Source organism: Anastrepha ludens, chromosome 6, assembly GCF_028408465.1.
Source record: "Anastrepha ludens isolate Willacy chromosome 6, idAnaLude1.1, whole genome shotgun sequence".
NCBI classification, from domain to species: Eukaryota; Metazoa; Arthropoda; class Insecta; order Diptera; family Tephritidae; genus Anastrepha; species Anastrepha ludens.
In genome coordinates, this window is record NC_071502.1 from 39,791,178 (window position 1) to 39,810,373 (window position 19,196).

The window sequence follows — 19,196 nt, forward strand, 5'->3', positions numbered from 1 at the left end:
TTTCGCTTCCGTAGAACAATACGGACTTCACGCATTAGCCGAATATTCGTAGTTTAGTGCGCCTGGAGATTTGCGATCTCCCCCACACCGTATGCATTCGCCCGAATGCCGGCCTTACTTTGCTTAGCCTGCAGTTGACATCTTCATCTGCTCCACCATCTGTCGTGATGATGCAACCGAGGTAGCAGAAGCTTTCGACGAATTCCACCGGACATCCGTCAACCAATATCTGCCTTGCATTATTGTCCAGTCCGACAGTTTGTGCCAGCGCGACTAGCTCGAGAAATATAATGAATATTTAATAGAAAAATCGGTATGCACTCAATTTTTCTCGCCACTGTATGAATAAGCCGTTATATTTTCCCCATGCATACATGCATATTCATGAAAGTTCACATGTAAATGTACAAGGTGACGCACTTTTTTTGAATAACTTTTACTAAATAAAAGCAAAATTATTTTGAGTGATGACAAACTTTGTTTGAACTTTTGCGCACTCCATTGCTAGTCTGTTTGCATACTGCAACCGTGTAGTTCACAAGTGACAAATATGATTGACGTATGTCACCATTTGCAAATACCATAAATCATCCGACAGGGTCCCGCAGGAATTTTGCGCCACCTTGTATTACAAAATATAACAAAGTGACTTTCTAATAAAAAAAGAGTGACAGTTGTGCTGCTCTTGTAATATCTGCATCCATGCGAGGGGTAAGAATCGGTGGCAGCGCAGCGCCGGGCAAATAGGTGCAATTGCTGCAAGTGAGCAGCAATAACTTGCAAGTGGAACAATAACGGACACTTGTCGGTAAACAATTGTGGCAAATGAACGCTGCTGGTCAGTATGACGGGTGTACATATAAGCTGGTGGGGAAAAAATAGAGGAAAAATCTATAAAAAGGAAGAGTTGGAGGATATGTGCTATGAATATAGGGTGAACAAAGTTTCATGTGAGGGTTGAAGCGCATTAAGTATGCAATTTTGTAGGAGAAATGTGTAAAAATAAAATAGAAAATAAAAATAAAAGCAAAAAATATCATAAAAAACGCGCTGTCGCCGTCAGCCAGCCAGCAGTGCAATTGAGTGGCCGTTTGGTAAAAAATGCTTTATAATGAAATTTAACTATTTTTATGCAGCGAAAGCAATAAAAAGTGCGCATGTTGAAAAATAGCAGTAAATAGATAAGTATCAGCAAATAACTGTACACATGTGTCTATGTACATATAGACTTGTGTTATTATTTGCCAAACAATACGCGTGGCGCATAGACAGTGAAAAAATGAAGAAATTACAGCAAATATGTAGCGTTGTGGCAACTTAAAAATGCAAAGAGAAAAAAACAGAAACAAAAAAATTTATTGAAAAAAAGTGTAAATGTATTTAGTAAAGTGGCCAGCACTGGCGGTGAGCTTACAAAACGCTAATAAACCAGCCACAACATATCCGCAGAGTAATGAAATGGGCGCGGAAACTTTTTGCCTCGCCATGCTTAAAAGCGATTTTTTCTCTATAAAATGAGTAAACCTCCAAAGTGTCAAAGTGTGATTTAAAATAAATTAAAATGTAAGGCAAGCGCGCTAAAAGTGATAAGCTCTGAAAACATATCAAATATTTACAAGTCAAGCGAAAGGAAAGCGGGCGTGTTGCTCATATGCCAGAGCGCCTATGCAAATTTTGCACGAAAATTTAAGTAGAAAGTGTAAAAATAAACGTACAAAGCACTTGGTAGTTGTAGTGAATTAACGCGTACGAAGCAGCGTTATTGCCTTCAAGTCCCGCCATGTCCCTGAAGTGCCCCAAAACTATTTATTGCAAGCGCACAGATCCGTCCACAGCTTTAAATCCACCAACCCACCCTAAAACATATGCTGTTGTAAGTTCTATGTATATGCAGCAGCATCGCCATCATCATAATCCAACGATAATTCCACGCAAAGTCGTTAGCGAACTTTTGTCAACAGTAGAAAATAAGTAAATACGGAAACATAAAAATAAATGGAAAATGCAATAGGAAAGTGTAAAATAAACCAAAATCTCTTTGATACATTAAATCAACCAACCAACCGCAGTCTGCAACCTACGACCCTCAACCTACGACCAAGTCCAATAAAGTTCACATTGCCACCATTAATCCCTGCTCCAGCAATACAGACGGACATAAAACCACAGCCAAAATACAGAGATTCATCCTTGCTGCTGATTGCTTTCTGTGTGCTTTATATGTGCCGAACGTTGACTGCTGAGTACTGGGTGCTGTTTGCTGCGCGCTAAGTTGTGTACATACATACATTCAAGGCACACGCAATGAGCCATCAGTTCCAAGTGAGCTATACCGCCCTTGAGATGACCGATGACAATCATCATGCTTCCTCCATGCCGTCGGTGGTGTCGTCATCATCGCCGCGCACCGCTCGTATTGTCAATTTCCATGGCGAAATCCATGACACACCACCCACACCACCGCCCGGCTATCCACCGCAACAATTGCCACCAGTACGTCGCACTTCGAAATCCTTCTTTCAACGGCCGCGCTCGATGTCCGCTTGGAGTGATATTAGCCGCAGTAGTATGCGTTTGGATGAACGGTAAATAATAAATATAGAAATATTCTTACAAACAAATGTACACCTATTTCAACTATTTGGTACACACTCATACACACACTTATATATAAATATTTAGAGTAACAAAGCCGGAGCTTTTGGTAAGCCAGCAAGCATTTAATTTGAAATTGCTTGAGTTTTAATGAAGTTTAGGGATTCTGCAAAATAATAAAACATTTACTCGATACTGCTTTGTGATCGGGGAGTCATTTATTTATGCATTTATAAACTATTAGAAAAAAAAGTAAAGTAAAGGAATATAGAGTTTTCCAATAGAGACGAATGGATGCGGTTTTGGCGGCGTGTCACAGTACTTCGAATTAACTTCATGTAGTTTAAAAAAATATTAGAAAACAATTTTGCGATATTTCCAATAGCGAGTACCCGATAAAATTAAGTTAGGAAAAGGTTTCGAACCGCTTTGTTTATCGTGGGATAAAAAAAAATACCACTGCGTTTCGACCTCTTCCTAAGTTTATAGTAGACACGCTGATCTGTGCATCCCGAGTGTGTTTTATCAAGCAGCTATTGCTTAACAGGTTCGTGAATTTGACGTTGAGGTCTTCGACGGTGTGTAGATGACGATGAACGAGTTGTTGTTAGATCTAGGGAAGAGGAGAATTCAAGTTGTCAACGATGTTGCTATATTACTAAGAATGACTCGCAAGAAACTATAAAACTCCTACCTTCCGACTACCGACATTGAATGATATAGTGGTAGACACCTACGCTTAATTTCAGATAAGAAACTTTTTTGGAAGCTTAGCGTTCAGGATAGAGTAAAGAAGGCTGCTAGAGTGCTCTACTCCTGCAAAAGAACAGTAAGCTAAAAGTGGGGTCTATCCCCCGAGATAGTCCACTGCCTTTATACAGCTATTGTAAGGCTAATTATGACTTACAGAATTCTGGTCTGGGTAAACTCTTGAGAAGAATGCTACGATCAAGCAGCTAGGCAGCATTCAAAGAACAGCTAGCCTTTGTATTAGCGGGGCTCTGAGAAAAATACCAACATCAGTGTTAAATGCCATATTACTTTACTGCCGATTGCCCTGTTTTGAAAACAATCAGCCTTTAAAGCAGCCCTAAGTTTGAGAGAATCATCAATGCTTAAAACGAATAATAAGGGACATTCGCGTATTCTCTGGCTGTTTCCTTGCATTCCTGTTACCACCCACTTCTACTACTCGGTGGAATTACACCTTAACAGGCCTTATACGATCAAATATCCATCCAGAGAGGGCTGGAAAAATGATTTAGTATTTTATGAAAATGGACTCAGTATACATACCGACTGTTCTAAACTCAACGATCAAAGGTGCCTATTCAGATACCATTGGCATCAACATACCTTTCCGCTTACCGAATAATTGCAGGTTATTCTAAGCTGAAATTTTGGCGATGAGAGAAGGCAATTTAGCGCTAAATAAATGCGCAATTATAGTAAGAAGCATTTACTTATATTCCGATAGTCAGGCAGCTCTGAAATCGCTTCAATCATGGAAACACGCCTCGAAAGCAGTGGTGGAGTGCTATGAACAATTACGAGTACTCGCTCAGTTTTCCTTACAACTTTACTCTGGGATCTGCGCCACAGTAACATTGAGGTTACCTGTAGGGCGGATGAGCTAGTTAGACTAGGCACTAAGCTCCAAATCACTCGAGGCAAAATGTATATGCCTATACCCTGGGGAATCTGGAAGCTTCATATAGATAGATACACCTTAAGTATTGCCAAAAATGATGGAGATAGTTACATACCTGTAACATTACATAGTAGGCAGATTTGGTAAGAACGGAATATGGGTCGCACTAATAGTCTACTTAAACTTAATAAGAAAGATTTAAGATTATTTGGAAGAGTCCTATCTGGGCACTGGCAAATAGGAAGGCACGCCAGTAGCATAAGAGCTACTGACTTTTGCAGTGGTTCTCAGGATGTAGAAGTTGAACACTTTCTATGCGGGTGCATGACTCTATGCGGATATGCTAGATATAAAATTAGCTAGACTAACTAGATTTATAAAGCCCATAGGATGATTTAAAGAGGACCAAGTGTAGTAAGAATGGGATAGTTCTGGTAGTATCACCAGGGGCCTAGTTATGGCGTAAGACAACCACTTTACCCAACCTAAACCTCTTCGGCGGCTGCTTTCCGCTATCAGAAATGCGAGATTTACACTTGAAAATTACGCAGGTGCAAATATTTTCATATCTCTCCTATTTGGGATGATTTTACTTCACCTCGAGACAAAATTGTATCATATCAATATTTTTATTGTACCAATTTTGACCATTTTTTTCCTTTTCTTTGAATTTTGAAACTTTATTGTGTCTCTGTTACAATTAAACGCGACCTAAAGAGGAAATTGACATTGCAAATTTTCAGCAATGGCTATTAGGTTAAATTCCATTGCTAAAACAACATCATTTAATTCCCAACTCGCGCACTGTCATCAGTACCTGTCTACCAGAAAAAAACAGCCAAAATATTTTCGTTCACCATTGTCTAAGTCTTGTGTCCACTACCAATCTCGAACATTAAGCCCACGCTGATGCTACTCATAAGCGCTACTTTCTGTCAATTACGTTTAATGGAGTGAAGTATACATTTTAAATAAAGCGCTCACGTGCATAAGCTTTTGTATCAGTGTGTGTGTATGTGTGTGCGAAAGAATGTATGATTGGCATGTCGGCTGCTCGTTCATTCATTATTACGGCTAGAATGTAATTGAGTGCAGCGCGTAGCCACTATTAATGGACCGATCGAAATTCCAACGTCATTCACTTCAAATTCCCACAATAATTGAGTGCCTAATGTGCTTGTCACGCGAGAGGCGAGTGCGAGGTGCTAGTGGCAAGAGGTGGGAAACGATTGGTGACTGTTGGCAATTATGGTGCTGGGAATGATAGCTGTCAGCTGCAAGTGTTGTTGGCAAATATTTTAAGCCACTAATTAAAACAACGTAGCTTTGTTGACATTTTGCACAGCAACACAACTCAGGCTACTCAAGTCTACTTACTCGCATTTATTAGTACAGTCGTTCCTGTACACAGCGTCCACATAGTGACGTGCTAATTTACATTTCGCTGTGGTTTTTAATTCGATTGCTTTTTCTTGGCTTTTCTGTTGGACATTTCGATTTTTCGGGCAAAAACTGCCCGCTGCTGAATAGGCATCATTTGTTTTGGCACAGATCTGATATTGAAGAGAAGTTTATGAACAGACTATAAATAGAAAAATTAAAGTCATACGGTGGCATACATACCTCTGTTTATAATAAGTATTATACAGGATTTTCCAAAATGGAGTAGAAAAAGTTGTATCTGAAGTACTAACGAAATTATTATTTCATGTGAAGAACGCTTACATATATGCCACTATATACAAGGAGTAGGACATGACATTGCTCAATAAGCCCCCGCCGTAGTTTCGCACTCTGATATGGATCCAAGAAGTCCAGTTTTCAAATACTCTGCTGTTTTGTTTCGGCTGAATTTGCGAAATGGCCTGAGTTATGTTGACTTTGAGGCCATAGACCTGAAACTGCAGAAGTCCCTACAAGAAATAATCCTATTAAGTCAAAGCGATTGATTTTCGAAGCCAATTTACCCCACCTCTCCGAGTGGTAATCATACCCTCAAATCTACTATAGTAAAGTTTTTCATTTCCACCACTTATTCTATCGTGTAACTTGTCACGATAATTTGACAGTAGTGATTAAATAATACACAAGGTTTTCCAGACGCCACCAGAACAGCATGGCTACCAATATTGGCTCTTTCCTTTCAAAAACCCCATATATTGGTGAGGAACTTTGAGACCTATCAAGGCGAAAAGTTCCGAAATTAGAAGCACTCATTCCCATGTTAGGTATAACATGACCTTGATGTAGAGGTAGATGGAAGACAGCAGAAGCTACATTATTTTATTTTTTATTTTTAATTTTATATTTTATATTTTAGATTTTATATTTTATATTTTATATTTTATATTTTATATTTTATATTTTATATTTTATATTTTATATTTTATATTTTATATTTTATATTTTATATTTTATATTTTATATTTTATATTTTATATTTTATATTTTATATTTTATATTTTATATTTTATATTTTATATTTTATATTTTATATTTTATATTTTATATTTTATATTTTATATTTTATATTTTATATTTTATATTTTATATTTTATATTTTATATTTTATATTTTATATTTTATATTTTATATTTTATATTTTATATTTTATAGTTTATATTTTATATTTTATATTTTATATTTTATATTTTATATTTTATATTTTATATTTTAATATATATTTTATATTTTATTTTTATATTTTATATTTTATATTTTATATTTTATATTTTATATTTTATATTTTATATTTTATATTTTATATTTTATATTTTATATTTTAAATTTTATATTTTATATTTTATATTTTATATTTTATATTTTATATTTTATATTTTATATTTTATATTTTATATTTTATATTTTATATTTTATATTTTATATTTTATATTTTATATTTTATATTTTATATTTTATATTATATATTTTATATTTTATATTTTGCATTTTATATTTTATATTTTTCATTTTATATATTGAATATATATAATTTTATATATATAATATTTTATTTTTTATATTTCATAAATATTTACATAACTTACATATAAACCCAAAACGTGTTGAATATTTTTGTGTCTCTTATTTAATTGAAATAATTTTTTTTTATGAAAATACTATTTATTTTCCTACAAAATCCATACAAATCCATGTCTTAAACGTTGTGTAAATGGGGAAAAAAGTAAAAGAAAATCACCAAAATTAAAAACGTTTTATTCAGTATTTATTCCGAATTCATACTGAAATCAGGGTCAAATACGATTTTCGACATACTTTCACCGGATTTCTCTTTTTTTTTTAGGAAAAACTTTGTAAACAGCAAGTCCAGTATGAGATGAATCGGGCGATAGAAAGGATTTTGAGAGTAATAGTTTCAGTTTTAATTAAAATAGATTTGTATGGGGTTGGATAAGTCCAATCACTCAGTCAGGAAGTTCATTGTATTACACCCGGATTGATTTTAATAGAAAAAATATAGAGACAGGATAGTTACAATATGGATAGTATGATGGAAAAATTGGTTTGAGGTCACTCTTTTGCAAATATTTTGGATTCACTGAAGAATAGTAAGAGATCCGGAGTATGAACATTATCCATTTTCAGTACATCGCAACGCAAAAACGCAACATCTTAAATCTGATTCTAGAAAACGCCGAACAGCTACAGAGATAATGCTTTTCGGGCCTTCCTACTAAGTTTCACGGGAAAGGTCGCTAATTTCCTGTTTGACGTTTTTTCAGATAACTCACTAACTATAAGATCCTGAGGAAAGTTAGAGAATTCTAAATCGGTGTGATTTGTCCATATAGCTACGATAACTGCATATCTCTTTATTTCTGATTTTCATTAAATTATTTAAAATGAAGAAGCCAGTATCTTTTTTCTCAAAATTGGCATACAGTTTATTTATACATTAAAATAATATAAAATTTTGTTTTTCATTTTAATCATTTGAAATGGCGGATGTACACTCAATTCTTCCAGGAAGGTCGCAGTGGGGCTTCTCAATAGGCGGGCATTGTAGCATCGGCGTCAGTGATCTGAATACAAAAAACCAAAAGTTTGTTTGTTTATTAATGTTATATTTTCCATATGAATTAAGAATAAATGGGAAAAAAGAAAAAAAGAATTGCAGAATAAAATGCTTCGCAAAAAGAAAAAGAATTTTGGGGCGAATTTTGCTACTATTTTTGTTTAAAAAAATTTTTTTTCGAAAAATTTTCGAAAACTTGAAACACATAGAAAGCAATATCATAAAAAAGATGTGTGCAAAATTTCAGGGAGATCGGTCAATAACTTTCCGAGTTATCATGTACACTGATTTAAAAATATAGTTTTGAGAAAAACGCGTCTAAAATTTGAAAACAACGTAACTATACATCTCTCAGTGCTAGTACGCAAAGAATAGAGTTCACGATCTATAATAACGGGTGATTTTTTAGCTATTATCTTTTTAAATAGTTGGTTTAAACAGCTGACGCACGTTTCGCGTTTTGTTTCACTGTCAAACATCTTCAGCTTGGTCTATAATTTAACCATGAATCGTCTTACAAACGAAAAACGCTTGTAAATCATAGAATCTTATTATAAAAATGCGTGTTCTGTTAAGAAAATGTATCGCGCGCTTCTTCCATTTTATGGTCAGTTTAATCGACCCACTGAAGCGGCTATTCGAGCTATTGTGACTAAATTTAGAACCAAATCTACATTATTGGACACCAAACCACCAACACGCTTAAGTAGAGTGCGAACTGAAGAAAATATCGCAGCTGTATCGGCCAGTGTTAATGATGACCAAAATTATCTCTGAGGCCTCTGTTACTCAACAACGTGGAAAATTTTGCGAAAGGATTTAGGTGTGAAACCTTTCAAAATACAGCTGGTGCAAGAATTGAAGCCGAACGACCTACCGCAACGCAGAATTTTTGGTGAATAGGCTCTTGGAAAGTTGGCCGAAGATCCACTTTTTTATTGAAAAATTGTGTTCAGCGACGAAGCTCATTTTTGGATCAATGGGCACGTAAATAAACAGAATTGTCGATTTTGGAGTGAAGATCAGCCAGAAGAATTGCAAGAGCTACCAATGTATCCAGCTGCTTATGGGCTGGAGGTATCATGGGACCGTACTTCTTCAAAGATGCTGCGAATCGTAACGTAACTGTGAATGGTGAGCGCTACCGTGAAATGATATCCAACTTTTTTTTGCTCAAAATGCAAGAGCTTGACTTGCATGACATGTGGTTTCAGCAAGACAGTGCCACATGCCACACAGCACGCGTAACAATGGACTTATTGAGAGGCGAGTTCGGTGAACATTTTATTTCACGTTCGGGACCTGTCAATTGGCCACCCAGATCGTGCGATATAACGCCTTTAGATTAGTTTTTGTGGGGCTATATTAAAGCTCATGTCTATTCAGACAAGCCTGCATCAATGAACGCATCGGAAGACAACATTAAATCATTTATAATTGAGATACCGGCCGAAACATTGGAAAGAGTATGCCAAAATTGGACTAAACGGATGGACCATGAAGCGCGTCGCGGTCAATATTTGCATGAAATAATCTTCAAGCATTAAATTATATGGACTGTACTATTGATTTCAATAAAAATTTAATGCATTTTTCTGAATTTTAAGTGTGTTTTTTGGAAAACTTTCCTATATCTCTTAAAAATCCCCCTTTATACGAAATACTTAAATTTACGTTCTAAAATTTTGTTTAAATATTCTTAAAGGATTATATTATATTAATATTTAATGAAAACAAATTTGTTTTTTCGAAATTTTACTGGTATCTGTCCCCTTAAGCTGTAGACCTTCATGTCCTATTTGAAAAAGAGCAAAAAGAATAACAATGGTTCGAGAAGTTATAGTCACATATATGCATGTTATCATCAACCATATGCACCCTCTAGATAAGTAGGTAGTTGAAATGATGGAGGTACCAGTCTGCACTTCTTAAGTAGCACTAAAGCGCAGTTTTGATACCATTTGAGACCTCTAACAGGTAGATATCTACATCCAGATCTGTTGATGTAATGGAGAAGATTGATGAGATTTCGGTTGGAGCACTGCCCCAGGTGTTGTAATCGTTTAGCGGGCGAACCCGGACGTTTATAGATAAAGTGCTCAACAGTCTCCTTCTCTGAAAGGTCGCCACAGCTTCTGCAATGAAGATTAAATGGTAGCGGAGCTTTTTTGCGTCAGTGCGATAGTCCAACGACCGATAAACAGAGGTACGGGCTTAAAAATTGAATGGTGTGATGTTTCTAGGACTTTCTAAGTCCTACGCCCATTCAACTGGGACTGAAAAATTTTTGAAATAGCAAATGAAGAAAGAGAGCTCTATCTAGTCTGCGATTTTCTGAGAAATTCCCCTTTAAGAACACTCAGGGGAATGTCGTTTCTCGGGTAAGAGATCTCTGTGACTAACCCAGATGACTCTTTCATGCCAAGCTTATCAGCAATATCATTTCCCTCTATATTCCTATGGCATGAAAACCAGATCAGAAAAATGTTACCTAAACACCCAAAAGATTTGACCTCCTCCTTACAGAAATTAACCAATTTGGATCTTCACTACGGTGTCGGCAGAGCCTTGATCGCAGCATAACTATCGGAAAAAATGTTGATATCTCCCTCACTCCCACGTTCCCTGAAAAATGCTAGCAGTAAATACACTGAATGTACTATGACATTCATCAGAGCCAAATTAATAGAAGCGTGTCAAATTACCATATTGTAACAGTGTTTTTGCATTTTAATATTTTGTTATATTTTGTTTTGGATAAAAGAATAGAGCATTTCACAACAAAAACCATATAAATCCAAGCTCTATGGCTTGTGCAGAATTCAGAAAAATTTCACAAATTTTAAAATAAATATGTACGTCAGGATTTTTAGCTTTTTATTCAGAATTTCCAGAAAAATTCTCGGCACGCAAGTTTATAGCTAATTAATTATTAATACAACAAATCTCAAGTTTCAAGTGGCTCACAATGCTCGTAAAATTTTGACAATTTTTCTTCTCTGAGGTGTTGAGAATTTTCTTCTATATACCTAAAATACTTCCAAAATGGTGCTTTACATGGAGGAAAATTCTGAACATTGAAAGAGAAAAAAAAAAAAAAAAAATTGGTAAAAATCAACGCTCTACTATTATTTGGAACACATTTTTTCATTAGTTGCTTCCTATTTTCATGCGCCTAAAAACTCAATGTAAAAATATTTCCAAAAATAGAATAACGACTGAGTAGTTTTTGTTTACATTTATTCACGAATACTTTTTACATATTCGATGAATGGCACATAAAAGAATTTAGCAAAAATAACCAATTATCACGTTACTCGGCTGAAGGGGCACAAACAAAGCCGTAAATTGATTGGAAAAATATTTTGTTGCCTAAGGGTGCCGGACAAAACTCTGGCACGAACAGCTACCACGGCAACATAAATACTTGCAACAAAGTGGCAAATGGTGAAAGCAAAAACAGGTAAAAGCCGTAACAAGTTCTGCATACTTTAGGGAGAGCACTAAAGCACCATAGTAATCTAACGTAAGCAACAACCATATAAATATTAAACACTTGAAACTACTCAAATCCTTATACCCGCGCACTGCCTACTGTGCTGCTGATGGATGTGAATAAGAGGATACTGGGAAATTGATAAACAATGTGGCAAGGTGCTCAAAGCGAATGTGTGACGGAATGAATTGAGTCACATACACACATACGAGTGTATGCGCATGATAAGCTTGGAATATACAGTTTCGAACATAAAAATTGTCTTGCCATAAATAATAAGCATGCAGTTAAGTTTTATAGGCCCTAGTAAGTATACATATAATATATTAGATCTACTAAATGGCGTGCATTATTTTTTGTAATTATATGAAGTAGGCCCATATGAATCCACCTCATCATCCATACAGCTCACGCGAAAAGGACTCGAAGTAATGCCGAGTCTCAGAACATGCTTACCTCGCGGATGGCGTCCACTGAGGACCTCGACCAAATATTGATGAAACTTTTTTTAGTTAATAATACTTATTATTTATTTTGCGTAGTGGTGCAGCTTTTATAGAGGCATAAACGCAAAATATAAGAAATTACCACTTGCTAATACCCAACTAAATGCTATGCCAGCGTGTTCAGGCAGAATTATTAGCAATCAGAGAAGCTTGCAAATCACTGAAACACTAGACAGAAATTGGCGCAAGAGTAGCTATTTTTTCAGACAGTCAAGCAGCTATCAAGGCCTTAGACTTCAATTCCATTTCATCCAAACTAGTTTTAAAATGTAGAGAGGAACTAGAACTGCTTGGTTATTGGCTTCAAATTACTCTGATATGGGTTCCGGACACAGAAATATAGAGGGTAATGAGAAAGTAGATGAGATAGCAAGAAAAGGTTCAACACTAGACAAAAGAGAGGCGATTTTAGTTGCTTCCCCATTCATTACAATAAAAAGCATCCATTGCGCCACACTATGTACTATACTTTAGCCGAAAGAAGATGGAAGCAATTAACTACATCTACTCCATCAAGAAAAAGATGACCGTCGTACAACATTCAGAGGACGTAGTACCTATTACGGCTATCGCTCTAACATTTCACGTATTACTGTAACTCTTTCAGGTCACTGAAAGGTAGAGGATCATGTAACCAGATTCAAAAGATTTCAATCCCATCTGCAGAAGCTGTCAGGAGGAGGGGGTGCGAACTATTTTGGGAATGTCCAGGTGTAGCCAGAACAAGACTTCGCTCATTCGGTAAACCTTTCGTACAGCAAATTAATGAGAGACATAGAGATAACAAATTTGCTGCTATGTCTGCAACAACAACAACAAACTAAAAATACTCAGACTATTTATTTAAAATCATCTTTCTTAAGCAAGTTAGTAAATCAAAAATAAATAAAAAATGTTGAAATATTTTTGTTCTTACTGTAGTTATTTTGATATGCCAATCTTCATATCCACAACTGTATGTTCATAGTTGCATGAAAGTATAACATAAATTCCCACAGGGGCTTGTTAGGCTCTGAGTGCTCGTGCTTTTATTTCTTGAATAAATACTTGTAACAGATTTTATCAGGAGTGGGATAGCAACTACAATACAACGAGAAATATATAAATTATTTGATCAATATATTTTTAGTCTTCTATTTATCAGTTTTGCTTTGCAATAAAAATTTAACTCACTCTTTCGTTTTTCTCTGCCTTTTTTTCTTTGCAGGTAAGTGATGCTCGAGTACCAATATAATCGAGTGTGGTGAAACAGACGCTTATGGGAAGTATATATATACACACAGATTTGTATATATATGTATGTGTACTTTAGTGCATTGCACACTTTGATTGACAACGATGCACGAGCTGTGCTCTTTGGTTTCCTCTGTAGTGCTGTGTTTTGCTGTAACGTTCGACATGACGTATGAGTAACAAGATTTTGTGGGGCAGAGAACAATCTTTTAACACGTTTGTTTGTGTCGAGTTGTCAAGGGTGAGTATATCTCTATGTGTTGTAAGCATTTTCTACCTTTTTATTTTATCGTCATACACGTGACATGAGAGCGCTTGATTGCTTAATTTTTGGAAATATGCGTGTGTGTGTGAATAATTGAAGAATTTTTGAAAGGAAAGTGTTGTTATAGAACCCAAAAGTTATCTCATGAATTTTAATCCAAACTTTTGACTAGCTCTTTGATTCCATATGGTTGTCGTTTCGAATAAGTATGGGGTCTAAAACAAATTTACCAAAAAAAATATATATAAATAAATATATATGTATGTATATGTATGTTACATACATTAGGATGTTCCTTATTTTTCAACTTTCGAAAAGTAGCCACGCCAACTCGGCATTCGCTTCCATTACCTAACGCACGAACGCTTGGTTTGAATTTTTTAGATTTTATTTTAGGGGCCGCTGTCACAAGTTAATGTTTGCGAAAATTGTTAAATGTACAAGTCAGTACAAAACCAGTGTTTTAATTCACATTTAATTTAGAATTTTTCTAAATAAATTTTTCAATATTTATTTGAAAACGATCGTAGTTTAAGTATATGTTTTTCCGACCAGTTTTTCAGATTGTTTTTTACTTTTCACGTGAGGAAAATTGTTTGTGGGCGTATGCGCATGTTGTTGATGTTTATTGGGAGTGTCAATTTATAATTAATTTGTGTAGGAAAGTATGGGAACACTTACACACCACGATCGATCGGCTTCTGCTGTTGTTGTAGCTGTTAACTTTGCCCTGCCAGTGTAGTCTAAATCACCAGTCGTCTTCGTCTAACTCATCTAACGTTAGGCCCAGGAAACTTGCTGTTTCGATAGGTTGGATCCAGAGGGAGAGGGGTGTTAGATGAGTGGGTTTGATGGCGCATGTGAAAAGGTTATAACCTCCAGGATATAATTGTGCAAAGGCTACGCGGATCTCACGGGGAAGCTGGAGCTCTTCATCTGCTGTAGGTGGTGGTCGGACTCCGATGACGGCATTCGGGGATCGGAAGCTTAAGAAGTTGGTAAGAGTCTCCCGATGAATGTCGTTAATTGTCTGTCTGTACACTGTCCGGTCCAGTAGCTGTCTGTCTGTTTTGTCTTGGATCTCGGAAGTGCTTGCTGAGCAGTTTATTATGCTCCTTTACAGGAAGCATATGGGCCTTGTTGTATAGATGTTGAAGTGGGGACATCAAAAGAAATCTTGTCGCCGGCCTATTGCCTTAAATGTCGATAGCTACATTTCTTTGTTCGATTTGAGGATTTTTTTGCGATTTTGGACTTTAGTAGCAATATCGGTTGTATGCGCTGAGAATGAGAGCAAACTGTTGAAGGTAACTCCCAAGATTTTGGGGTTGTTAACAGTTCAAAACGTCGTGGAGAACGTCGTGGAGGAAAGTTGTAGGTTCTTCGCAGTGAAGAAGCGATAAAGGCAGCCGAGATATTCGCTTACCTTGGCGCACAAACCATCAACGTAATTGTCCAACGCCATTATCGTGCAGTCTCATTATGGGTATTTCATTCAACAAAATTAATAATATGCCTTCTCCCATTGTTTCGATGCAGTTATCATTGCAAAACACCTACAGTAGTGACATATATAAACATGGTAAATAATGCCACTCAACATATTTTGAAGTACTCGTATTGGTAAGTTCTTTCTCTTCCCGCAAACATTGACGCACTTCTGAAGGCTCTGTTCTATAGAGATCATTTAAAGAGTTCAATTAGCTTTTAATTAATAAGAATAAAAGTACTTATATTTTCTTGTAATAATAGTTTGTTTTCAATTTTTAAAAATTTTGAAAATATATTAATATATTTTTCAAATTTTCCTTTTGCTGGTAGGGGCTTTCAAATATTAATGTAAAAACAGCTACAAAAATTCTCAACGTTTTTACTTAGTTTTGTTTATGTTTTAAAATGAAATAAAAGTATGGCTCATAACAAAAAAGAAAAAAAAAATATTTCAAAAATGTTTGTTAGAACCACCTTAATGCATATGAATGTGTAACAAATAAACACAAAATAATATTTTGTGGAGTACTTATTTTCAAAATCACAAAACTTCAATTTGTCCTCCGCATGAATACACATCAAAGCCCCATTGCAAACAGTATCTACAAGACCAAGCCTCTTAAGGCGTGCTATGAGAGATCCTAGCCTCTGCTGGGTGTATTGTTGATATGCGACGCGTATTTGAGCCACATTTATAGCAAAAATATTGAAAAATATTTAAGTATTGTATATTTTATTACCTCCAAATAATGGCCAAAGTTGCTAACGCAAAATGTTTCGTGAGACCCATGATTAATAAAGAATGGCAAATAAACGAAACCACACAAATGCACAATAATTGGCTACTTTTAGACTTTTCGCAGGCGTTGCTTAACTTTTTTGCTCTTAGATATCGAAAAACATTCGCTACTTCGTGCTCAGACTGATTTTATTGCCAATATTTTATTGAAAGCAAATAAGAAATGAACTTAGAAACATACAAATTTGGTAGAATCATCTTCAGATAAATGCGTGAAAATGAAAGTAAAAAGTAAGCAGACTCATTAAAAGCTGACTGAGTGTGCTACTTAATGTACTGAAGCTGGCATATGGATTGCCGATTGCACTTTTATGTGGAAAAACAGATCTGCATAAGTTGACTGGTAGCTGAGCAAGTTAAATGCTTTGGCCAAAAATATTCGTTTAAACATTTAAAGTAAGGATATTTTTTTAATAAATCAGTACAAATGGAAGGAATTAGTGGTAAAAACATTAATATTAAGAGGTTTATTCTTTACTGTGATAACAGCACTAATCCTCCGAGGAAAGTTGCGTACAAGCTTTGCACATTCGGCTGTATTTATGGCCCTCCACTTGCGAATTAAAGCATTTTTCAGAGCTGTTTGCGATGATGTGATGTGTTCCTTTATCGTATGTTTTAAAATAGTTGTACTTTTATGTTGTGCTGTATGGGGTTTAGATCTGGAAACTGTGCTGGCGAATGTAGCAAAACAATGTTGTTGTCTCTATACTAACGCATCATAGTCGCTGTTTGGTGACAAAAAGGAAAAAAATCGTTTTGTAAGATTTTAGTTATATCCACGAAATTGGACTAGGGTAAGAAGCTGAAGTGGTGGATATTTTAAAATGATGTCAACTAAGCCTCTGTCAAAGCTCAGTTCTTCATACAACAGAACATTCGACCAATCTTCCAATTCCAAATCTAAAAGCCACGGTTTCTTTTGGGGAATTGGAAGATTGGTCGAATATTCTATAATATGAAGAATTGAGCTTTGACAGAGGCTTAGTTTACATCATTTTAAAACATCCACCACTTCAGTCCTCCCTTCAGCCCCTTTTAAATCCGATTCCAGAAACATTCTACTAGCTGTTCGAGCACTTACGGATTTTCCAATTTCTTTCGACAAGGCAGAAGAGGATACATTTTCGGTCTTCCCGTACACTAGTGAGCGTTTTCATTCACTTAGGTTAGGTTAGATTGAAGCGGTTGTCCACTGTGCGACACACTTAGGCTCATGGCACAGTGTGATGCCGCGTGGGGAACTAGCCCTTATCCCTTCTAAAACCAATGTGTACTTTTCAATAATTTTGTAAAATCCTTAATTTCGACAGAACCGAGGTCTTCCAATTCATTAAAGGATTATCCACCCAAAATGGCGAGTCTACGTCTACGGATAGAGCAGGACACTAACCCAGAAGGTGCGGGATCGTCTCTTCCTCGTCTAGACAGCTTCTGCAGAAGTCATGTGCTTGCACACCCATTCTCTGAGCGTGCCTACCGATTAAGCAGTGCCCTGTAATCACTGAAATCAGTGTGTTAAGACTGTACTTATCTCTTCGTAGTAGAAGTTTCGTGCATTTAGCATTGAGAGTCGGCCACAGTTGTCTGGCGATTTTGCAAATGGCTTCATTGCGTCACCTTTCATTCGCTACTCTTACAATTTCTTCGCGGATACGTATATAGTTTACATGTTTGCAAGGGTATACCTATATCATTGTCGATGTACTCATCAGTCAATTTGGTACCGATTTTCGCTGGTTCATCGGCTTTGCAGTTCCCCTCAATGTCACAATGACCAGGAACCCATGTTATCATTAGGTGAAATGACTTAACAAATGACTCGTTAAGAGATGCGCGGCATTTCATGGCTACCTTGGAGGTTGTCGACTGTTTGTGTTTTTATCGCCGCCTGGCTATCAGTGAAAATGTAGATATCATCTCCAGGTATCGCATCACACTGTACCAGTGTCACGGCTTTCATTATTGCAATCAGTTCAGCCTTTCTTCCACTTATTATTTTATTTTAGACACCAAGTTTGCCATGGCTTTTCTCCCAATACAATTTGTTGTAATCAAATGTGAAAAATACTAGTGATACATTTGCAAAAAGCACAGGTAACTTTGCTAGGCACATTTGAAATTACTTGTATTTTAGTGGGGTGCCTAATGCTTTTGGCCAAAGCTGTATATTCGTACTAAGTTGTATATGTGGGCGCTGTCTCTATGTTGGTACAAATTGTACGAAGATTGCGATGGTGATCACAAGAACATTTTCTCTATACTTAATTTATTGAGCTTGGCAATGAACCCAACTAAATATATGTAGATAGACAAAAATATTGTCTGCTCGATATCCATTCTAAAAGGGGTAACAAATAAAAATCCGTCGTTTATTTTAAGCACTGCCGTATTGATTGAAATAGTTCCTCAGATAGTTAGTTCCTTAGATGGGTCTTTCGGATATTAATAACATCTTAAAAAGGCAGGTGGAATCTTATGATTCCACTTTGTGTGGCAACTTTATTTAATGTGCTTTGAACTTAAAATCATAAAGTCGGAATTAGTTTTATTATTTGTATGCATACTCGAAATGAATGGCCGTGCAATATTTTAACATTACTTGATAAAGAACGAATATTAATATTCCAGTCATTTGAAGAGTTGAATATTGAACACTGCAAAACTCAGCTGATGTCTACCACAAAAGGATTGTAAGCGCAATTTTTTTGTTTTCAATAATACTTTTTGTCTTAAATGGGGCTCTTTCTATCTCCATTTCGCAGGCTTTATTAGAATTTATGGATCCTAAAAAGCTTCGAAATTTCGAGTTTCGAAATACCAGCTTTTCGGGATTAACGTCCCTAGTACCCAACGACAAATTTATGTTTGTTAATAAATCGAATTCCTGATGGCGTTAATCTTTCAAAATTCTTTCGCTCAATTCAAGTGTCTTCATTGCATGTGTAACTACCGTAAGCGTAAAAATAGGAAATTTTCGCTCACCCCACCTACCTGTAAGAGTACTTCGCTTGCAAAAACTTTATATCTCTATGACATTTGCCGCTGTCATAAAGTACGTGTTTACTGCCAAAAGTGCAGCTGCCCTTGTCACCGGCTTTACACTTCATTGGCTTAACAGCTT

General features: G+C 35.9%; 1 protein-coding gene across 1 annotated transcript; it reads left to right on the plus strand.

Moving 5' to 3' along the window:
- The first annotated feature begins 612 nt into the window (after positions 1-612).
- LOC128867449 (uncharacterized) lies at positions 613-14,913 on the plus strand. The gene is made up of 2 exons (XM_054108652.1): positions 613-2,585; positions 13,492-14,913. Exons 1-2 carry the CDS (start codon positions 2,305-2,307, stop codon positions 13,493-13,495), a joined length of 285 nt encoding a protein of 94 aa, XP_053964627.1. The 5' UTR covers positions 613-2,304; the 3' UTR covers positions 13,496-14,913.
- Positions 14,914-19,196: the final 4,283 nt, after the last annotated feature.

Coding starts and splice junctions, on each gene's coding strand:
- LOC128867449 (XM_054108652.1), top strand. CDS start 2,305: ATGAGCCATCAGTTCCAAGTGAGCTATACCGCCCTTGAGATGACCGAT.